The 22,231-nt window shown below is 42.2% G+C and overlaps 2 protein-coding genes across 3 annotated transcripts in view; one reads left to right on the top strand and one right to left on the bottom strand.

Annotated features, from left to right (window-relative positions):
- wbp1la (WW domain binding protein 1-like a) overlaps positions 1 to 12,671 on the top strand; it is a 53,009-nt gene extending 40,338 nt beyond the window's left edge. For both annotated transcript variants that reach the window (XM_060926018.1, XM_060926019.1), the window contains exons 3-4: positions 7,779 to 7,940; positions 11,507 to 12,671. In XM_060926018.1, coding sequence (XP_060782001.1) covers positions 7,779 to 7,940; positions 11,507 to 12,240 — 896 coding nt within the window. In that variant the 3' untranslated portion in view covers positions 12,241 to 12,671. The remainder of the gene's footprint in view (positions 1 to 7,778; positions 7,941 to 11,506) is intronic.
- Positions 12,672 to 16,687: 4,016 nt separating this feature from the next.
- LOC132888873 (steroid 17-alpha-hydroxylase/17,20 lyase) lies at positions 16,688 to 19,093 on the bottom strand. Its single transcript, XM_060924969.1, has 8 exons — positions 18,782 to 19,093; positions 18,548 to 18,686; positions 18,165 to 18,394; positions 17,980 to 18,066; positions 17,685 to 17,894; positions 17,294 to 17,463; positions 17,096 to 17,199; positions 16,688 to 16,980 (listed from the first exon to the last, which is right to left on the bottom strand). The coding sequence occupies exons 1-8, from the start codon at positions 19,091 to 19,093 to the stop codon at positions 16,688 to 16,690; spliced, it is 1,545 nt and encodes a 514-aa protein (XP_060780952.1).
- Between the last annotated feature and the right edge of the window lie 3,138 nt (positions 19,094 to 22,231).

Below are 22,231 nucleotides of genomic sequence, written 5' to 3'. Positions count from 1 at the left end.
GCGTGAAACTAAATCAAGCAGTCAAAGAAGAAACGGAGCAGCAACGCTCAAGCAAAAAGAAGATTGGAGGTAAACATTTTTACTTTTGCTTGCAATTGACAAGTCAAGAATCCTGAGGGATTCTGTACAATCACTGTGGAAATGAGACAAAGGGATATTTCCTCGCTTAGAGTAGGCTATAAATAGTATAATGCCACGGATGGCAGGCTAATGTGGCCTACCGCCGCACTGTCAAGTAATCGTTGCCTATATCCACTAGGGAGGGCGGTTTAATTATTCTTCAAAAGGGCTCTTATTTAGTATTACGACAAAAGTAGGAATTTATCATAACTACCAGGATAAATCGTTTGGGTGCGAGTTTTGTTGAGGTCCGGGGTCACCGTGATCAGAGTCGGCCGAGTCACTGTCTGATTCCGAGGCCGCACGGTCAGTGCATTTACATGCACATAGAGAAAATCGAATTTCTGCCCGGGGACCCGGGTTCGATTCCAACCTGCGGTCATTTTCCGAGCTCTCCCTGTTTTTCTCCTGCTCATTTCCTTTCTCTACACCGTCCTATCCAATAAAGGTGGAAAAAGCCCAAAAAAGAGAATAATTTAAAAGCAGTGCCAGCAAACATAAGTGCAATCAATTCAAGTAATAGTTAAGAAATAAAGGGTTTACAAAACAAGTTGGAGAATTCATTTTCAAAATTTTAGTAAGCTTTCTTGTTATTTTTGCCATTTTTTCCACAGCGCAAGCTAACGGCTACAAAAAACCCGGTGTTCTATTGAGCGGAAGTATACACCCCATGTCCCTCCCTCTTCCCCTTTCACATAGATTTTGTGGATGTCATAGGAGAGAAATCAACAACAGATATCAAAATCAAAACCGAACACTAAACAAATTTTTATTTACTTATTTAATTTGTTTTTTTTTTTTTTTCCCTTTGTGATGGTCACAGAGGTGATCTGATCCATTTAAATAGTTGCCAGATCCGACAACGGAGGTTACGGATCTTGTTCCGTCATGTTCCGGCTCAAATTAAGCCCTGGTTGCTGTCCTCGTCGTCGTTCTTCTTGTGAACACGGAACTGATAACTTTGTTTATACTCTTGAATAGCTCTTCTTCATGACGACAACCGGAAGTGTACCAACACGATGGGGCGTGTAGCGCCACCTGTGGCTCGGGTGCACAATGTACCTCACACAATAGCTCGATTTCCTTGTGTGCATGTAGGATTGGATTTCTCTGGCACCCCTGCTGGGACCCTTAGCTCGGTTACCGACAGTAGCTCGATTTGGATGTGCGTGTAAACGCACTGAGTGAGCCGCATTCACCGATTGCTTCACAACGGCCATAGGTTCATACATATATGGTTTCACCTCTCAATATTTAATTTGGAGAGTTCCTACTTCAAAATCACTATCGCTTTCAGACATTTTACACAACCTCTCACGACCAAAGTGCTCGGTTCACAGGTAAACACAGAACTGCTCCTGGTCTGTTTGGCTTAAATGATGTCACGATGACGGTCCCCTGGCAGTGAAAGCGCGCATAAGTGAGATGTAAACAAACCTTCGGAAATTGGGCAAAAGAGTATATTTTAAGTTTTATTCAATTTTAGGGTGCAAATTAAACACTAGGAAAATTGAATTCGTTTTTTGGGTCGTTCTTCTAGACAATAAAGTTGATATTCTACATTTCACCTCTGACCATTGCCTATGACCTTTAAAATCAGTTATGCAAATTTATATTTTCAACATGTTGAAGTGTGTGTGTGTGTGTGTGTGTGTGTGTGTGTGTGTGTGTGTGTGTGAGACTTTAGTGGACAAACTATGCAAAAGACTTTAGGAATTCTGTCACTTTCAAAGGGGTCCTTATCACATTTCCCCTAATGTTCTACTAAAACATGGATTTTGCTCAAGTCTAGATAATGGGTATCCTAAATTACCCCGTATTTATAGCCTGGCTGACGCGACTTCAAAGCTCTACGAGCTATTGGTCTGGCCAAGATATTAAGCCCAACCGTTTCCCAGAGCCCGTGGTTGACCCGCCTCCCTGAAATGCTACTGGTCGAAGCCAGAAAAGGCTGTGATGAAGCTTAAACCAATCACATCACTCTTTCCTCTGACATATGTGACGTGACGATAGGATTACCGAAGCCGGTCGGGAGCAAGGCGAAAGCGTCCTTCCTTTGAATAAATACCTCCAGGGCTGCTCTTTGCTCCGTTTTCAATGAGAACTTCCCATTGAATGCTTTCAATACAGCATCTACCGCTGTGTTAAAGGCTTGCCGCTGTTCCATGTTTGTGATGTGAATGAAGTGCTTCCGGCATAGATTCTGTAAACAATCTATGGCTTCCGGTCGCAGTTCTACTACGTCACTGCCTTGAACACGCCTCTACCCAGGGCCGTTGGAGATGCTCAAAGTTGATTGGTTCCCGATTTTTCGGGAGCTTGGAAGCGCTGTAGATAGCTTGCCTGGCCAGACTAAGCTCGCAACAGGCCCTTGTGTTGCGTCATGCTTAGGATGGGCGAGCCCAAGCTACCGTATTTATGCCCAAATGTAGCACCAGTTGAACTTTGGAACTGACACTGTGTGAGATGTTAACACTCATCTGTAGAAGGATGCACCTCACTCTTTCATGTGACTGACTCCCTCTGACATTTGTTGATCAGTGCTGTTCATACCCACTGGCAAACCTGCAGTATTATCAGATTACTGTAGAGACTAGGTTATCATAGAGACCAGTCGCATCTCTGTGATAATTTTGGCATGTCATCTGCTGAGTCAGGGGCTACACTTTGTTGTTTTTCATTTATCAGCTAATACAGCTGGTCCAGATGGGCTTGTCCAAGTGAAACTCAATCAGGTCAAGTTCCTGTAAACAGATGCCTTGAGCCTGTCTATTTGTAGAAGTCAAGCCCACTCACCAGAAATGGCTGTGCTCTATTGGGACGTTTCACTCACTTGGGTCTCATGATGTCATTGACCTACCCTAGCTTTTCCACTGGCTAGCAAGGATTCCTGCTCAACATTAAGCACATTTCCTTCTCCCCCCCACCCCAGTGATTTTGATACCAGTTGTGGATCCAAGCTTATTCAGGAGGATGTCTCATTTATTATGGATGAAATTGCCACTCTATGACAGTATTTTACTTGTCTTTGTCTTTAGGCACTTTATGGTAAGTTAAAGCTATCCTGCTATTTGTAGTCAGTCCAGAAAGAAACAAGCTATCTGATGCAGAAAGTTGCTATTTTGGTTCAAGGTTGTTGCTGATTTAATGCTGCATTCGACTTACCTCAGAAGTGGGAACTTAGATGACAGCATTACATCATTTTCAACCTTAATGCGTTCAAGCAACAGAGTAGGGGAGAAAAACCAAGGACACCTCCATGTTTGTGTGGGTTAACTGTGATGTTTTTAATCATCTCCTTAAAAACACTGTATAGTTAGTGTTATATTAACAGCCAGTGTTAATATGATGCCACTTGCTGAACTTGGGGTTGAGGAAACTTTGTTACTGAGTAAGAATTCTGAGTTGAGCGGGGGGTTTTTTTGTTTTGTTTTTTTCCTGGTTGGAAATCATGAGTTACGACCTTTTATTTGAAAGCATCATAAAAATTTAACAACCCATCATTCTTACTGTACATGTTACAATATCAGTAGTATGTTTCATACTTTTGTTTTACTCTGTCGTTTTTTTGTTTTGTTTTTTTGGGCTAGTCATTTGCATCACAGTGCCTAAAAATAGCATGGTATGCTTGTTGTTGAAGGATTTATTCAGATTATTGTGAAATTACAGTCTGACAAGTCTGCATTTACCTTTTTAAAGGTCATAGGCAGTGGTCGGAGGTGAAACGTAGAATATCAACTTTGTCTAGAAGAACAACCCAAAAAGCGAATTCAGTCTTCCTAGTGTCTAATTTGCACCCTAAAATTAAATAAAATGGTTAAAATATAGTGCTCAGACTGGGGACTCCATTGTGCTACTGGGGGACTTCAATGCTCATGTGGGCGACGACAGTGACACCTGGAGGGGCGTGGTTGGGAGGAACGGCCTCCCCGATCTGAACCCGAGTGGTGTTTTGTTATTGGACTTCTGTGCTAGTCACGGTTTGTCCATAACGAACACCATGTTTGAGCATAGGGGTGTCCATAAGTGCACGTGGCACCAGGACACCTGAGGTCGATGATCAACTTTGTAGTTGTTTCATCTGATCTCCGGCCCCATGTCTTGGACACTCGGGTGAAGAGAGGGGCTGAGCTGTCAACTGATCACCACCTGGTGGTGAGTTGGATCCGCTGGCGGAGGAGGAAGCTGGACAGACCTGGCAGGCCCAAACGTATGGTGAGGGTCTGCTGGGAACGTCTGGCCTAGCACTCTGTTGGGGAGGTCTTTAACTCCCACCAACGGGAGAGCTTTTCCCAGCTTCCGAGGGAGGCGGGGGACATTGAGTCTGAGTGGACCATGTTCTCTACCTCCATTGTGGACGCAGCTGTTCGGAGCTGTGGCCGCAAGGTCTCCGGTGCCTGTCGTGGCGGCAATCCCCGAACCCGGTGGTGGACACCGGAAGTAAGGGATGCCGTCAAGCTGAAGAAGGAATCCTATCGGGCCATGTTGACCTCCGGGACTCCTGAGGCAGCTGACGGGTATCGGCAGGCCAGGCGTGCTGCAGCTCGGGCAGTTGCGGAGGCAAAAACTTGGAACTGGGAGGAGTTCGGGGAGGCCATGGAGAAGGACTATCGGTCGGCCTCGAAGAAATTCTGGCAAACCGTCCGGCGCCTCAGGAGGGGGAAGCAGTACTCTGCCAACACTGTTTACAGTGCGGGTGGGGAGCTGTTGACCTCGACTGGGGACATTGTCGGGCGGTGGAAGGAATACTTTGAGGATCTCCTCAATCCCACCGTCATGTCTTCCACTGAGGAGACTGAGGCTGATGACTCAGAGGTGGACTCATCCATTACCCAAGCTGAAGTCACTGAGGTGGTTTGCAAGCTCCTCGGTGGCAAGGCACCGGGGGTGGATGAGATCCACTCTCTCTGCCTCTTCTCTCTCGGAAAAAGGTAAAAACTTCTTCCTGAACCGGTCCCGTTGTTACAGTTCACTGCACAACAATAAGGCATGGTTTTTCTTTGGAAATTCCCGAACGCATGTCTGCACTCAAGCTGAACAGCAGTGCAAGTAAACGGAAGTGGACTCAACTTAAGCTGTTTGTTTGTCTTGAATGGCGTCACGCACAGAGTGGTCACGAAAATTGCCGAACAGAAATTCGCTGCGATCCGCATTAACTTATTACTTATTAACAATGCTTCTTGGGACCAGAAGAAAATTACAGAAGGTTTTTTAACACAAGTTTTTAACATATAAAGATTTCCTCAGTATTTGTTAATAAAACTGAAGTATGCAATAAACTAACATGCTGTGATGTAATGGTAGAAAGATTGCAAGAAGAACATGGTTAATTTGTAATTAATGGAAAGGAAAACAAACAGGAAATTCTTCCCTATCTTAGCAAAACTTGTGTGCGCACACCAGCCAGTACCATATTTATTGAAAAGGCTTTTCAGTATACAGGGTAATAATTTAAGCTCTTTGCTCACTCTTAAAACCCATAAAGTGGCTTGTTTTACTATCAGAAAGCACTTACCGTATTTAATTAATCTCTTTATCTTGCTACAAGTTGACACACAACCATATTTGGTTAATTCGGGCCTGTGCACCGTAGGAGCACCAAGGATTGAATTGGTTTTGTCAAGATTTCTCTCTTTTCTTCAAGACTTGACCATTTTTGAGGTGGTTCCCATGTGTGAAAACTCATGAAATTTGGCTCCCCCCACGGCTTGTGATAGTTAATCAGGGACCAAGCTTTGGCCCTGGGTGTGGTCCAGTGAGACCATAGTACCACTATTTGGAGTTGAGTCTTGTGCTTGGCATATAGTTTCACGTACATGCACCAGATTTGGTACACACGTGAGCCTCCCTAACATTTAATTATACATTGCTTTCGTCATGCCCAGTAGGAAGTGAGTTATTTTGGATTTTGTGCGTTTTGACGCGTTACGTTTTGAAATCCTCCTCAGCGGTTCATTGGATTCATGTCAGATTTGGTATACATAATATCAAGATGATTAAATTGTGAAGGGATTTTTGATATCTTGCAAGGTGTTGAAATGGTGACATGATGAATTTACGTCTCGCCCGGCAAACAGGAAGTGCCTCATAAATTTTCCATACATTGCTTGATACAGCTCAAACTTCACAGGTTATTGGTTATGATATGATATCCACATGTCGAGTGATACCCTGGTATAGCGCCACCATTTGGCAATAGAAAGAGTGGTTTTTTTCACCCATCTTGGCTATGCTCCTCTCAGACGGTTCATCAGATTTGTGTCCGATTTGGTGGACACGAAGCGACAAGTCTCCTGACTTTATACTGTGAAGGGATTTTTGATATATTGAACAATGTAGTCATGGGAACAGGATGAATTTGGGTACCTTTCAACAGATTTTTCAGGTTATTAGTTTGATAACTGACCAGGATTTCAACGAATCAATGAATGAGTAGCTTGGGGGTTGGTCTAGACGTGCTTAGGTCATGACGTCACCCAGTGTGATGATTCTGTTTATAGCATGATATGAGCAATGTTGCGAAGTCACCATTCTAATTCACCAGCTAATTAAAAACTGACTCTTTTAACCCAGTAAAGCTATGATGCTTTGTTTATATTGCATCATGACACCGATGTTTATATTGTCTTAAGAGGCAAATGAACATGAAATTTAACAGTAACATTCATATTTGGTTGCCAGTACCTCAGCAAGTGGTTTGAGCATGATGTGTGGTGTAACTGGGAAATGTTAAGAAATTGTACTTAATAATTTAGCCACTTTTATAAGCAAGGGCACAGCCGGGACTTGAACCCCATTCCAGACAAGGGTCACTATGTCGGTTTATGTGGTTAGAATGTGTTAACGGTGTTTGTTAATTCACTGATGTAAGGAGGTATTTTGCATGCTTCCTAAAAAACTAACTCTTAATTGTTGTGTTAATCTTGTGATGGCATCAGAGGTACGAGGGCCCTTCATCGCCACTTGAATAGACCTCGTACCAGTGGGTACCTAGGCTGTAGCGTAGGCAGGTTTGGTGGTAGGCACCAAGGCAGCGACTAGTTGCAGTGGAGTGGGTCCATGTTTCCCAGCTATAGAGAAGGACCTGAGGGACATGGGTGTTTGAAGATGAGGACCGTGTGTATGTTGCTGCTGTGCCACACTTGGACAAGTCAGCCAAAGGTTCTGTGGGCCAGTTGGAGGTGGTGATCTGTCTCAGGGGCTGATGAGCAGTTGCTGGTGATCATAGAACCACAGTTGACAAATTCGTTGATCACCTCGACCACCTCAGTTTTCATGTTGACTACCTGTGGTGGCAGGAAGTCAGACCAGGACTAAAGTTTTGTCTTTGCCCAGCTGATGGTGAGGCCCAAGGGCAAAGATTCCTCACAGAGAACCTCTAAGGAATCGATCCGGATGTCCAAGAGTGTGGTGAAAAGCACAGCATAGCAGAGATCAGAGTCGTGCTCTCATGCTGTTCATCCAGTAGTCAGCCATGATATATAGGGCATAACCTATCGTTAATAGCTGTTACATGATAACTGGCATTAACCTGTTTCATGGGTGTTCCGTAACATTAAAATGTAATTATAAATGATATAAAGGAAAAGGCAGTTAGTGAAAATGAAAGGAATGTACAGTACTAGCAAACACGAGGCATATTAATCTTTTTTTTTTAGGGTTCTGGTTGGTATGGACGGTCATCATCATCTTGAGCTGCTGCTGTGTGTGCCACCATCGTCGCAGCAAACATCGCCTGCAACAACAGCAGCGGCAGCATGAAATCAACCTCATTGCCTACAGAGAGGTTCACAACTACACCTCACTGCCCTTTTACTTCAGTGAGTAACTTGATGATTTCTGCTCTTCCCCCCCCCCCCCCCCCCCCACTACACATTCCTTTGCCCATTGTGTAGGGTGTGCTATCAGGATGTCACTCAATATCTGTGTTTGTGTTGAACATCTTAAAACGGCAACATTTCAGCTATATTTCAAGTAAAGCAAAAGAGGTAATAAATTAACTAAACTTTTTGTACGGTGCTAATAGGGCTTTATCTTTTGTATGTTAGTACAGTGTTTATTGAGCAGTGAGCTGTATTATAATAGGAACAACAGTGGTCTTTTCCCTGGTGTAGGGCTTCAGCAATAAAACATTCTCTGCCTTAGCTACAAATCAGGATATCAGGGGAAAATATGGAAATTGTAATAAAATTAACATGTAGTAAAAATTATTTTAATGCCAGTCCAGTCAAAAATGATGGAACATACGCCAGAAGGTACCCAAATAAAAGGGGGGGGGGAAACCCACAACATGATCAATTAATTATGAAAACAATAACCTTTGTGAATAAACACCCAAATAAGAGAAATTTTAAATAAAAAAAAAAAAACCACCCATTATGGTAAAAGATTTTCCACACAACACAGGGCTCTACATTAACTTTTGAAACCACTTGTCCTGTTGGGCAAGTTGAAAGGAAATTTACTTGTCCGAATGTGAAGTTGGCTTGTCCGAAGAAATATTTGAGAAAAAAAAAAAAACACAAATAAACTACACTAAGTAACTTTAAAAACGCACATTGATAAAACTTGCTGAATTCGTGCTGAGTTTATCTCAAGAAGAAAAGAAATATATCACAATGGAAAAATAACTTCGTTCCGCCCGAATAAGTTCCAAATCTGTGCTCAAATCAGAATTTAAGGGAGTTGTACTCAATAACGTACAATATGACTCGGGTAGTCAATGACATGGACAGGCTTTAATTTTCAAACAAATTTTGCATACACTGTACACACACAATCTTGCCTATAAATACCCGGGGGAAATGATGGGAAAATTGTCATTATTGAAGATGCCACGCCTAAGCCAAAATCAACGTGAACAGGCCATCGGGATGTTGCGTGCCGGAAGTACACAGACAGAGGTCGCCCGGCACTTCGGTGTTCATCATTCGACCATTTCCCGTTTGAGTCAGCGTTACAGACAGACAGGGAGCACCAGGGATCGTCCACGCCCTGGTCAGCCTCGAGTCACGACGCCAGTTCAGGATCAGCACATCAGGCTAGCTTACCTCCGTGACAGATTCCTGACACCCTCAGTCACTGCTGCTGAGACCCCTGGACGACACAGACCCAGAATCTCCAGCATGACGGTCCGAACATGGACCAACTGTCACTTTGAATTTTTTTATTGTGAATTAATTCTTGAGTTTGACAATAAATGTCCTTTATCGATGTTTCAAGATGTGTGCATTACATACAATATCATAAATTTCAAATATATGCATGGATCTAAAGTGATATCGTGTTGAATTCCATTGTGCGTTTTTAAAGTTACTTAGTATATTTGTAACCCAGCAATCTTTATGGCATTTGTTTCCAAATTCACAACATATATGCATATCATCTATGAATCAAAAGTAATCAATACTTGATATACTGAGGCAAAAGTTCAAAAATATAGTAAAACAGACTGACTGATACCATAATTCACCAATTATTATGCTGAAGTTCAGAAGCAATATATTCCAATAGAATAGAAATTATGAACATAAAATTAAGAACAAAATAACTACTATGAGATCCAGAAACACTAACCATTATATATACACATCAGTACTCTGCAGTTCAGTAACAAATATCACAAAAAGTAACACAAAATTTATGACTTGATGAGATATCACTAGTTTGGACAAGAGAAACAAACAACAATGCTACAAATAAAAACAACTGATAACAAAATTGACATACTGTAAATCACTGATTATTATACACTGAAATCTAGTCATCAAATGACAAGATAATATATCTTATGGAAACCTCCACACCTCTATTGACTCACAGATGAATGGATACAAATAAAGTGTCTATTCATCTTCATCCATCAACCCTTGAGTTCTGCTCCATCAATTGGACTCCATCAATCATTAATTTATTTTGAGAAATTGAAAACCAGAAAATTAAAATTATATATATTTTCATTTTTAAATTATTAATTTTGAATATATATCCTCCACTGATTAATTGTTGTTGTCTAATTATTCAGTGTGGCTCCTGTATGGTATTTAATGGTCAAAAAAAGATAACTTCAAATAATCCATAATTATAGCTAAATTATAGAGCCCTGTCTCAAATTCCTAAACCCCCATTACTAATTAGTTAATTAATACAGCCGGTAACCTAATTAGCAGCCATTTGACAGCTTGGTATTTCATAGATAACTTTCCCCACTTCTACCTCACTCCCTGTCAATCCACATGCACGCAGGCGCACATTCCAAGCCCAGCATACTCTGCCACACGCTCGGCTATATAATGAACACCATCAACAACAATTAAAAGATTTGGAAATTACCACATACTTAGTGTAAATATACAGTTGAATAATATCCCGCCAACAGAAATGTTAACAAATCCACGTGTATGACATGATTAAAACCAATCATAAATGACCGTTTACTTTTCAGCTCAAATAAATGAAGCGGTATTGGCTGGTTTCGCAAGTGGAGTATTGCACATGCGCACATCGCTCTTTCCGAATAGAAACATCCAGCAATTCATCAAAACAATATGTCGAGTGAGATGCTTCGGAAATCATGTGAATAAACTGATAAATCTGATATGTAACCCGAATATCGGCGTATTTTGGCACTTGTCCGATCGGACAAGTAACTGAGACGATGAACTTGTCTGACATTAAGTATCACTTGTCCCGGACAAGCGGACAACCGTTAATGTCGAGCCCTGCAGCATTTTCCGTGGACTTTGTCATCAGTATCCACGCATGCAGCATGCAAAGTGTTCATGTTGGAACATAGAGCCAACTGTATTATACCGTATTCAGGAAAATGAAGTAATCCATTAGAAAAATATTAAATTAAAAAAAGAACACAAGTTTTGCAACAATTTATGTACTGATACAAATACATCGGTAGCTTTTCGCTTATAACTTGTCAGTAAACCTGATCGCTACCTGACCCTCTCAAACAATATTTTTATGTGGGCTGATTTTCAGCATTGTCTAAATAATGGTGAGGAGACGAGCAAAAAGATCTTTATACAGGATGTGAAGGAAATAAGCCTGTGCTTCCATTTGGTGTACCAGTAGACTTTACTGTCTCTGACTCTCATCCAAAGCCCTAATTTTTAACATGGGGGGGCGGGAACGCGTGTTAGTAAAAGTCAGACATGAAAACTAAGAGAGAATGCTGCATTCTAAGATTGTGGGGGTTTTGTGATATTTTAATGAAAATATGAAATTTCCTGGGGTTGTTGGGGTTGCTATGTAAGAATTTTTGTTGATCAGTGGAAATGTACATAAGGGGTAATCACCAAAATGGCTAAGTATACAGCGTGTTGGTTGGCAATTTTTAAAAATGTTACTTGAAAACTATTATTTTGCTTTGCAGGGTTTCTGCCAAGCTACCTCTTACCTGCATATGAGGAGGTCGAGAACAGACCCCCGTCTCCTCCTCCTCCATACACTGCCTCTCAACCAGGTCAAAGCACAGATTCAGTCAGCCCTGAGCAAGCCGATGAGCTGTGCCCATCACTACAGGCAGGCTCCACAGCCACTGCATCAGAGAGCAACTCCACTGTGCATTGCATTGATGAGACCAATTGTCCTCCTGCTCATCGGCCAACGGGTGATGCGCACAAACCCTACCTGAGCTTTGAGGACGATAGCCAGCAGCAGCAGGTTGCATCAGCCACTTCGCCCGAGATAACCAAGAATGGCAAAGAGCCGTCAAAGTCTGGGGATCAAGGGCTTGATGGTTGTCCCGAGAGCAAGGACAAGACAGTGGGGCGCCATAGACGCTTTACCGGAGACTCAGGAATCGAGGTGTGCGTTTGTAGCCGCGGACCAGGGGAAGGAGAGGATGAGGAAGAGGATGAGATGAAGGAACTTGAGGGACTTCTGGACAGAGAGGAGTTACAGAAGCAGGACTTCTGTGATAGTTGTAATCCCCATAATGATAGCCTTCAAGAGCCAGATGATGAGGAGCAGGGCTTTGCTGGCCCAGAGAGGAGCTCTGAGCACAGGGAACCTCCTCTCCAGCGTCTCCCTATCAGCCTTCATTTACACACCATCACTGAACAGGAGGCTCCTCAGCATGGCAACAGTGCAGATCCCCAAAGCTAAGCACCACAATGCAATAAAGTGACTCTCTGTGGTGTGATGTCTCCCTTTAATTTCTCACTGTACTTTTGCTTTGGCTATGTTGGAAGTGTGAATGTTGCGCAGTGTTGTTATTCATCTAAGAATCCAGTAAAGATGTTTTCAAAGACGGGCTATGCTCAAGGACACTGCACAAAAGAAACTCCATTTGCTAGGCTTACAAACTTTGCTTACCATTCTGAACAAGGTGTAAGTAGTTTTATTTTCCATGTAATAGACCCAATAAGCATCACTGCTCATGGTCAACAAACAAGGGGTTTCAAAGGCTGATACAGATACGTATTTAACTAATGTGTAATTTAGAAGCTGCTGTTGAAAGCTGACATTGTTTGTACAGGGAAATTCAGTCTAAATGTTAAACTGGAATTAATTTATTTAAACCCCTAATACATGCATTTTTTTGGCATTCAGTTTGTTATTCCCTCTTTAAGGTTTTTATAAAGTTAGGCAAAGCAAATACAAGTTTTCACAAACGACTATGGAAACGAGCTGCTAGCTGTGTATGTACAAGCTGTTGGTTTGGGTTTTTTTTTTTTAAATCTGCCCCAGTATATCGGTCCAACACTGTAATTGGTACAATGGTTTCTGAAATGTTGACACTTTTCTTCAGCGCTGTAATCTGAATTTTATCATGCAGCATATGGCCAAAATATGAAGCGCACCATTGTATAGGATTCCTATGCATGCTGTAGAATTACAATTTCCCTTCATTGGAGCAAAGAGGCCCAAATCTGCCTCTTTTAATGAATTTATGGACCACCTTTATGCACAGACATGGTTTGCCAAGGTTGACGTGCAAGAGCTCAAGTGAACTGCACAGATCCCTGACCTCAACCCCACTGAACACCTGACAGCATACCAGACTTCCTCACTTGACATCAGCGCCAGACCTCACGGCTGCTTTTTGTGGTTGTATGGCCGAGTCCTAACGTCCACCTTCCAAAATGTACTGGAAAGCCTTTCCAGAAGAGTGAGGGTTATTATAACAGCAAAGGGGAGGGTGATTAGGTGTCCACATTTCTTTTGGCCATGTAGTGTGTGTTCAACAAAAATCTGATCTAAATCGTAAACAATCTAACTGGATCTTTGCTATTTTAAAAAAGGTCACATCTCAACAAGGAATATGAAGAGGAATAACAAATCTGATATTTGAATATGAATATTTAGCCATGCCCCTCTCAAAGGCACAAGATTATGCACTGTGTAAATGCAAGGCAGGGGGGAATAAAAGAAATGTGAGGGACGGTCTCTGCAGATCACACAGTTTTCCAGACTGCAGAACTACTGTGTAGCCTCTCCGTTCCTGTCAGTTAAGGTTCCCCGTCTCCTTGTAATAGACACTCGGAGGTTAGACAGAACTGTAACAGTGGCCTGGTAACGCTTCCTTTCAGGATTAATGTATTTGGTATATGTGCTCTTAATTTGGCTGGTCTTATGTTTCTTTTTGTGTGCACATATGTGGACGAGGCTTTGACATTGTTTTAATAGTACCTTCTAAAGAATCTGACTTTATTGCATTCAGTAAGTGAGCAGTAAAGGCTGGCATTAATTAAGCAGAGCAATTCAAATCAAAATTGCATGAGGGTTGTTTTACAATCAGGGTACAAAGTTTGTGTCACATGGGTCCAAAATTCAAATTGATTCAAACTGGTTCTTGTACCAGTTTTTAAGTGAAGGACAAGTTAAAGAACAGATAGGCATGTGTAATAGTTTGTATTATAACAAGATTAAGTGTAGCTTTAAGCAGGGCTGGGAGAAACAAATGAAGTGATTCTCAGAGAGAGGACTTTTTTTTTTTTTTTTTGACAATTCAGAATCCACTACTTCCATAGTGCTTTTAAATATAAGGCTGTAGGCTTTGTGTTAGTTGTCGCTAATATTTATGTCCCAATATCTTGACCACATTTTAGGATGAAAATAATCATTTTAGATATGTTATTTTATATTGAAAAATTAGCTGTCTCGGAGAGGACTTTTTTTTTGACACAATTACATACTAATTTGATCAAAATAGTCTGAAAACTTACTGGCATTCAACATTAAAACTTAACTATGTTTCCAATGATATGGAGCCAAATATTTGTTTTATGGTATAAAGAATGATGTAAGTGCATCCCTTTTGGAGCTACCTGTGGTCAAAAAAGCACTTTTTCTAAATGACACGAGTAATTTTGCTAAATATGACACACATTGCCATACATTCACCAAAAATAATGTTATCACAATTTTTTTTTTTGCATGGTAAATAGAGCCATCACAGGGCTACAATAAACAACCGCGTTTATTTAGTCAAGCCTTTTGATATTGAAGATAAGTGTTAAATGTGATTTTTAGCTTGCGTACCCTGATTGTAAAACAACCCTTACGCTGTGTTCGCTTATATGCTGATAACATGGCTTGTGTAGTTTGGTGCCTTTGTTGTGGTTGTCCCATTCGCTTTAATGGAACATTTTCAAAAGGATTCGTCTAGAAATCAGAATTCAAATCCAGTGAGGGTTAACAGAGCTTCATATACAAGATTCAGTCAAGCGGAGTGTATCAGGTGTTGATTGCTGTAATCTTATCAAGACTGTGTTCTCAGCTGAATAGTTAACTTGATTTAAGGAGTAATGTAATTTATTTTTCTCCATACACCAGTTTCGAAAATAGCAGCCTTGTAATGGTACTGATTCAGTAATGCCTCCCCCCCCCAGCTTGAAAGTGTACCGGTGCTATAAACAGCAGTTTATGCTGATCGCAGAAGAGGTTATACAGCTTGTTTCTTTAATTGGAACGCATCGACATAGGGTAACTTTTGGTGCTGTAAACACCCCCCCCCCCCGTTTTTTTTTTAAAGGTGGTCATGAAGACATTGGTTATTGTGCTTCTGTGGCAATAGAGACTGCTCAAAGCTGTTCACTGCATTCCTACAGTGTGTGTGTGTGTGTGTATGAGTGAGAGTAGGAGACAGACCGAGCTCGAGAAGCAATTTACAGTTGCTTGTTCTTTGAGGTAGGTTTTTTTTTTAACCTTTTGGTGTGAATAATCAGTAAGGCTTCCAGCGATACAGGGTGTTTTAGATAGTGCTCAGTTCAAAGGGCACACGTTGGCCTCAGATAGTGCCAGGTGAGGGTGTCTGAATAAGTGAAGGACAAACATCTTAAACATTATACAGCAGATACTGTAGCTTCCTCCTCATGCAGAGTTTGCCGGAGACAAAAATTCTGCAAATAAATTAAAATGAAACCTAAAAGACTTGTTCAAACATTTTAAAGATGTAATTCCCTTGTACACCAAGTCTTTTGTGTTTGGAAGCATTCATGTCATTATAGATGGACTTGTTTCGTTTTTTTTTTTTTGTTCTTGTTGGTGCTTATGCTGTATAGTATGTTAAAATGGTTATGTACTCGTGTCCATTTTCCCCATTTCATATCTTGAGACCAAAAATACCTATTGTTTTTTTTAAAAAAAAGGAAATCAAAATTAGTTCATCATTTGCAATAATTTTTTTTCTTTTTTGGGGGGCCTTAATAAGGTGTCATTGCACTGTTTTTTTAAATCGCTGCAGAGTTGATTTGCTCAAAGGTGACGAAGGCTTTAGAAGCCAACTTCTTCAAATTGCTCTTTAAGTTTCGCTCTGATATGAGACTTGGTACTATATTTTAGTTTTGTATCTGTAGTTGCCTTTTATAAAACTGCATTTTCTGCTATGGGTAACATTTTTTTGTATAAAGCCTCAACCAAATGAATGAACATCAAATAATGTACATTATAAATAAAACAACTTTAAATGCCATATAATTGTTTTGTGATAACTGTTTTACTCATGGTTATGTTCTCTGAATTCAGACAAATATGGCAAACAGAACAAGACCTGAAGTCGGGGGGGGGGGGATTAAGCCTGTTGTTCATATTATGTAAATAATGAAATCAAAACCCACACCATGATATTGGCTCGTGATTTGGAGCAGATTGGCTCATTCTTCTCTATTAAAGATGAGTCTCTTGCATATATTACACAGATTATTTTCTGGTCATTTTGGCCTGAGAATAAAGCAGATTACAAAAGTAGTGAAAATATCAAGCCACACCAACTGCTTTTTGCAAAAATAAAACAAATTGGTGAATTCACCGTTACTGTATTACCCTACCTCCATGTCTCATTTGCACTCATACCTGGTTACACACGCCTGCTAGTAGGAGTGATTCCAGGCATGAGAAGTGGGTTTGTTTTACAAGGTTGGCTGTTTCTCATATTGTTTTCTGTCTCGGCTGCCCAAAGTCAATACGACCCATGACCAGCACATCCACTGCGAAGAAGCGAATTGAATGCAAGGGTTAAGTCAATCTGTAAAAACAAAACTCTTCTGTTCTAATCTTTTACTAGCCAATCTCTGAAAGTAGTTGGAGTATAAAAAGAAACGATTACATCTTAGGCTGACTCAGACTCTTGGCTCTGTAGCTTCTTTTCCCAGCCTGTTCTGAGTGTGGCAAGGACTTTATATCTCTGGGGTTGAAGAACGACTCCGAATTTACCCTGCAGCTCTGGCAGAGGTTGACCAGTGGGCACCTCCAGAGTGAACCTTTGCAGAATCCATGACAGGAAGAGGAAGAGCTCCAACTTGGCCAGAGCCTCACCAAGACACACACGCACTCCAGCACCAAACGGTAAATAACTGAGTGACGGGCAGCACAGACTCTTGCCTTCCCCATCCAGGAACCGCTCTGGGTGTAAAATAAAGAGTGAATTAGGCAAAACCATCACTCTGGAGAATATTTTACAGACCACAACAGCTCTAGACTGGATAGAACACTTAATTTGCAATTCTGTTTTACTTACCTGGGTTAAATAGTTCTGGGTTTTTCCACTCCTTTTCATCGTGGTGCAAAGACCACAGATTGACAATGACTCGTGTCCCTTTCTGCACCGTGTACCCTCCTATACTGTAACACAGCACACAGGATTAGAGATATGCGCATGTCTGAAGTGGCAACATATTTCTCCTGTTTTACTGTGAGTACTGTTCTGTGGAATTACTTGGCATCTGAGAGAGCTACGTGAGGGATGAGAAGTGGCGAGACTGGCCGGATTCGGAGCACTTCCCTGATGGTGGCTTCCAAGTAGGGCAGATTTCCTCTGTCATTAATCTGGGGGTGCCGGTCCCTCCCAATCTTAGTGTCCAACTCCTCCTGAATCTTCCTCTGAACCTAGAAACCATACAAAGAGAATACTGACTGACTTTATACTGTATAATAAATCACTTTCCCACTGGCACTTGTGTGGTGCATGTTGGATGTGATGGGGTCATCCAGCTGTATTAGTAATGGTTGAAAGGAGATACTGATTAGAATGGTGCCGTGTGTTTTTAGACTCATTATTATTTGGAATTTCGTGACTAATTAGACATAATGGGGAAATAACCAGTTACCTGTGGATGATGTATAAGATAAAGAATGGACCATTTCAGCACAGTGGTTGTAGTCTCCACCCCAGCGCCAAAAACATCCCCTACAGTCATGAGTAGATGATCATCAGTAAGACCAACATCCTGAGTGCTCGTGTTGTTATTCTCTGAGCTGTGTTTGGCGTGCAGTAGAGCATCCAACAGGTCTCGCTGGATGTTATCACTAAAGTCTGCCTGCAGATGGAGACACATCTCAAGTAAGGTAAAGTCAATACGCCAGAAAGTGACTCAAAGGAACGTGTCGATAGGTGTATTTTACCTTGTGTTCATCATATTTCTTTTGAAGGAGTTTGTCTCTAATGGAGACGCAACACCTGAGGATTCTGAGGTCTTGATTTGGAAAGAGCTACACACAAAACAATGAGTGGTTCATAGATATTCTGGTGTGAAGTGCGTATTGTATATACAGTAGTGTGTGAGGAACATTTTGAGAGGAAGGTTCACCTGGAGCCATGGAAAGATATCCACCAAACTGTCCTTGGCAACTGTATCCACAATTCCCTGGCTGTACTGGAGCATAGCTTCAAACTCAGGATCTCCACGTTTATATGAGGAGCTAAAACAGAGGGTACATACTACATTTGTGACAGCACGGGTCAGCTCCGGGGCCAGGTCTACTGCAGAGCTCTGCAGGTTAGTCAGGATTTCACACATAGAGCTCGCTTCTCGGCAAACTAGGAGGAATAAGAAGAAAGGTGATGAGTCTTGTACGGTAACATTACATAATTCTCAAGAATATCAATAAATGTCTTTAGCATGTGGATTGAAGGGTTTATATGACGCTATGGAGTTTTACTATATCAGACGTTTATATATTTTTCACATACTTATTTTCTCGATAGATGCAGTTCCTTCTCCAAACAAGCACAGAGCCCCGTGTACGATTTTTCGATGAAACTTCCATGTAGCACTATAGTCAGCAAATGCTATGTCTCTCCCATTTCGTGTTAAAATGTCTGTAGTAATCTTGAAAAGAGGAATTTTAAGAATGACTTCATCTCTGGTTGCCCAACAGATTGATTTTTTTTTCCAGAGATCTCAGACTAATAAAGGTTACTTACAGTGCGTGGTCTTCCTGCAAATATTTTCCCTTTCTTAAGCAGGACCTCTTTTGCATGGTGGTGATTGTTGATGATGATAACTTTATGGGAGCCCATCATAAGCGAATAAATATCTCCATATTTCTTCTGCAGCTGCTGAAAGAAAATATGTGGCGGGCTGTCACTCCTTAGGCTCAGAAGACTCCCGATAATTGGGAGAGAAGGAAGGTTTGGAGGAGCTCTATCATCTACCAGAAAGCCATGGATTTTCCCCAGATAAAGTGCCACTACGATTACTGCACCAAATACACAGAAACAAATAAGCCATGCCATGCCTAGGTATTCAGGCTGTGAGAAAGCTTTCAAGGGTATTTTATATGCCTTCTTCAATGTCACCTCCTTGACCTCAGAATATTTCACCTCAGCTATCTTTAACAGTCAATGTCAGTTTAAACTCAGAAAAATGGCACGAGTCAGCACGTATACATCATCATCATCCTTTATTTAACCAGGTAAAAAACTCATTGAGATTAAAATCACTTTCACGAGTGACCTGGCCAAGAAAGCAGCAACCATTGTTATAACAGTAAAATACAAACGCACACATCCAGCCATTACAAACCTACTGTAATACAACCCTGATACCAAAAAAGTTGGGACAAAATACAAATTGTAAATAAAAACGGAATGCAATGATGTGGAAGTTTCAAAATTCCATATTTTATTTAGAATAGAACATAGATGACATATCAAATGTTTAAACTGAGAAAATGTATCATTTAAAGAGAAAAATTAGGTGATTTTAAATTTCATGACAACACATCTCAAAAAAGTTGGGACAAGGCCATGTTTACCACTGTGAGACATCCCCTTTTCTCTTTACAACAGTCTGTAAACGTCTGGGGACTGAGGAGACAAGTTGCTCAAGTTTAGGGATAGGAATGTTAACCCATTCTTGTCTAATGTAGGATTCTAGTTGCTCAACTGTCTTAGGTCTTTTTTGTCGTATCTTCCATTTTATGATGCGCCAAATGTTTTCTATGGATGAAAGATCTGGACTGCAGGCTGGCCAGTTCAGTACCCGGACCCTTCTTCTACGCAGCCATGATGCTGTAATTGATGCAGTATGTGGTTTGGCATTGTCATGTTGGAAAATGCAAGGTCTTCCCTGAAAGAGATGTCGTCGGGATGGGAGCATATGTTGCTCTAGAACCTGGATATACCTTTCAGCATTGATGGTGTCTTTCCAGATGTGTAAGCTGCCCATGCCACACGCACTAATGCAACCCCATACCATCAGAGATGCAGGCTTCTGAACTGAGCGCTGATAACTTGGGTCGTCCTTCTCCTCTCTAGTCCGAATGACACGGCGTCCCTGATTTCCATGAAGAACTTCAAATTTTGATTCGTCTGACCACAGAACAGTTTTCCACTTTGCCACAGTCCATTTTAAATGAGCCTTGGCCCAGAGAAGACGTCTGCGCTTCTGGATCATGTTTAGATACGGCTTCTTCTTTGAACTATAGAGTTTTAGCTGGCAACGGCGGATGGCACGGTGAATTGTGCTCACAGATAATGTTCTCTGGAAATATTCCTGAGCCCATTTTGTGATTTCCAATACAGAAGCATGCCTGTATGTGATGCAGTGCCGTCTAAGGGCCCAAAGATCACGGGCACCCAGTATGGTTTTCCGGCCTTGACCCTTACGCACAGAGATTCTTCCAGATTCTCTGAATCTTTTGATGATATTATGCACTGTAGATGATGATATGTTCAAACTCTTTGCAATTTTACACTGTCGAACTCCTTTCTGATATTGCTCCACTATTTGTCGGCGCAGAATTAGGGGGATTGGTGATCCTCTTCCCATCTTTACTTCTGAGAGCCGCTGCCACTCCAAGATGCTCTTTTTATACCCAGTCATGTTAATGACCTACTGCCAGTTGACCTAATGAGTTGCAATTTGGTCCTCCAGCTGTTCCTTTTTTGTACCTTTAACTTTTCCAGCCTCTTATTGCCCCTGTCCCAACTTTTTTGAGATGTGTTGCTGTCATGAAATTTCAAATGAGCCAATATTTGGCATGAAATTTCAAAATGTCTCACTTTCGACATTTGATATGTTGTTTATGTTCTATTGTGAATACAATATCAGTTTTTGAGATTTGTAAATTATTGCATTCCGTTTTTATTTACAATTTGTACTTTGTCCCAACTTTTTTGGAATTGGGGTTGTATGTTTCTGTGCAATAAAAGATCACGGATAGACAAGTACAATTTCAGAATCAATGGCAGAACAAATGTAACATTCACAGGTTGAGTTTTGCACAATCATTTTACAAAAGGAAAAGTCCGTTTTTGTGTGAATATTAAATATTTCACATATCTTTCATACACAGATATAAAAATGTCTTAACAATTGAAAATACCTAGAATATCGTAAAAATTCTCTCATATTTCCTATTAGAAGATGATTAAACCATGCTTTCGTCTAAACCAGGAAACAGGCGCTGCACCCTCTTACTCTCGGCGTGCGCCCCCTTACTCTCGTGCACCCCCTGTGCGCCCTCTTACTCTTGTGCACCCCCTGTGCGCCCTCTTACTCTTGTGCACCCCCTGTGCGCCCTTTTACTCTCATGCGCCTTCTTACTCTCGTGCACCCCCTGTGCGCCCTCTTACTCTTGTGCACCCCCTGTGCGCCCCTGTGCGCCCTCTTACTCTTGTGCACCCCCTGTGCGCCCCCGTGCGCCCTCTTACTCTTGTGCACCCCCTGTGCGCCCCCTGTGTGCACCCTTACTCTCGTGCACCCCCTGTGCGCCCTCTTACTCTTGTGCACCCCCTGTGCGCCCTTTTACTCTCGTGCGCCCTCTTACTCTCGTGCACCCCCTGTGCGCCCTCTTACTCTTGTGCACCCCCTGTGGGCCCCCTGTGTGCACCCTTACTCTCGTGCACCCCCTGTGCGCCCTCTTACTCTTGTGCACCCCCTGTGCGCCCTTTTACTCTCGTGCGCCCTCTTACTCTCGTGCACCCCCTGTGCGCCCTCTTACTCTTGTGCACCCCCTGTGCGCCCCCGTGCGCCCTCTTACTCTTGTGCACCCCCTGTGCGCCCCCTGTGTGCACCCTTACTCTCGTGCACCCCCTGTGCGCCCTCTTACTCTTGTGCACCCCCTGTGCGCCCTTTTACTCTCGTGCGCCCTCTTACTCTCGTGCACCCCCTGTGCGCCCTCTTACTCTTGTGCACCCCCTGTGGGCCCCCTGTGTGCACCCTTACTCTCGTGCACCCCCTGTGCGCCCTCTTACTCTTGTGCACCCCCTGTGCGCCCTTTTACTCTCGTGCGTCCTCTTACTCTTGTGCACCCCCTGTGCGCCCTCTTACTCTTGTGCACCCCCTGTGTGCCCCGTGTGCACCCTTACTCTCGTGCACCCCCTGTGCGCCCTCTTACTCTTGTGCACCCCCGTGCGCCCCTGTGCACC

The sequence above is a fragment of the Neoarius graeffei genome, chromosome 7 (genome assembly GCF_027579695.1).
Source record: "Neoarius graeffei isolate fNeoGra1 chromosome 7, fNeoGra1.pri, whole genome shotgun sequence".
Lineage (NCBI taxonomy): Eukaryota > Metazoa > Chordata > Actinopteri > Siluriformes > Ariidae > Neoarius > Neoarius graeffei.
This window is presented reverse-complemented; position numbering and strand designations above follow the sequence as displayed.

Coding starts and splice junctions, on each gene's coding strand:
- LOC132888873 (XM_060924969.1), bottom strand. CDS start 19,093: ATGGCATGGCTTATTTGTTTCTGTGTATTTGGTGCAGTAATCGTAGTG. Junction 17,895..17,979: donor AGAAATATGATGAACACAAG/GTAAAATACACC, acceptor CTCCATCTGCAG/GCAGACTTTAGTGATAACAT. Junction 16,981..17,095: donor CCCAGAACTATTTAACCCAG/GTAAGTAAAACA, acceptor TTTTACACCCAG/AGCGGTTCCTGGATGGGGAA.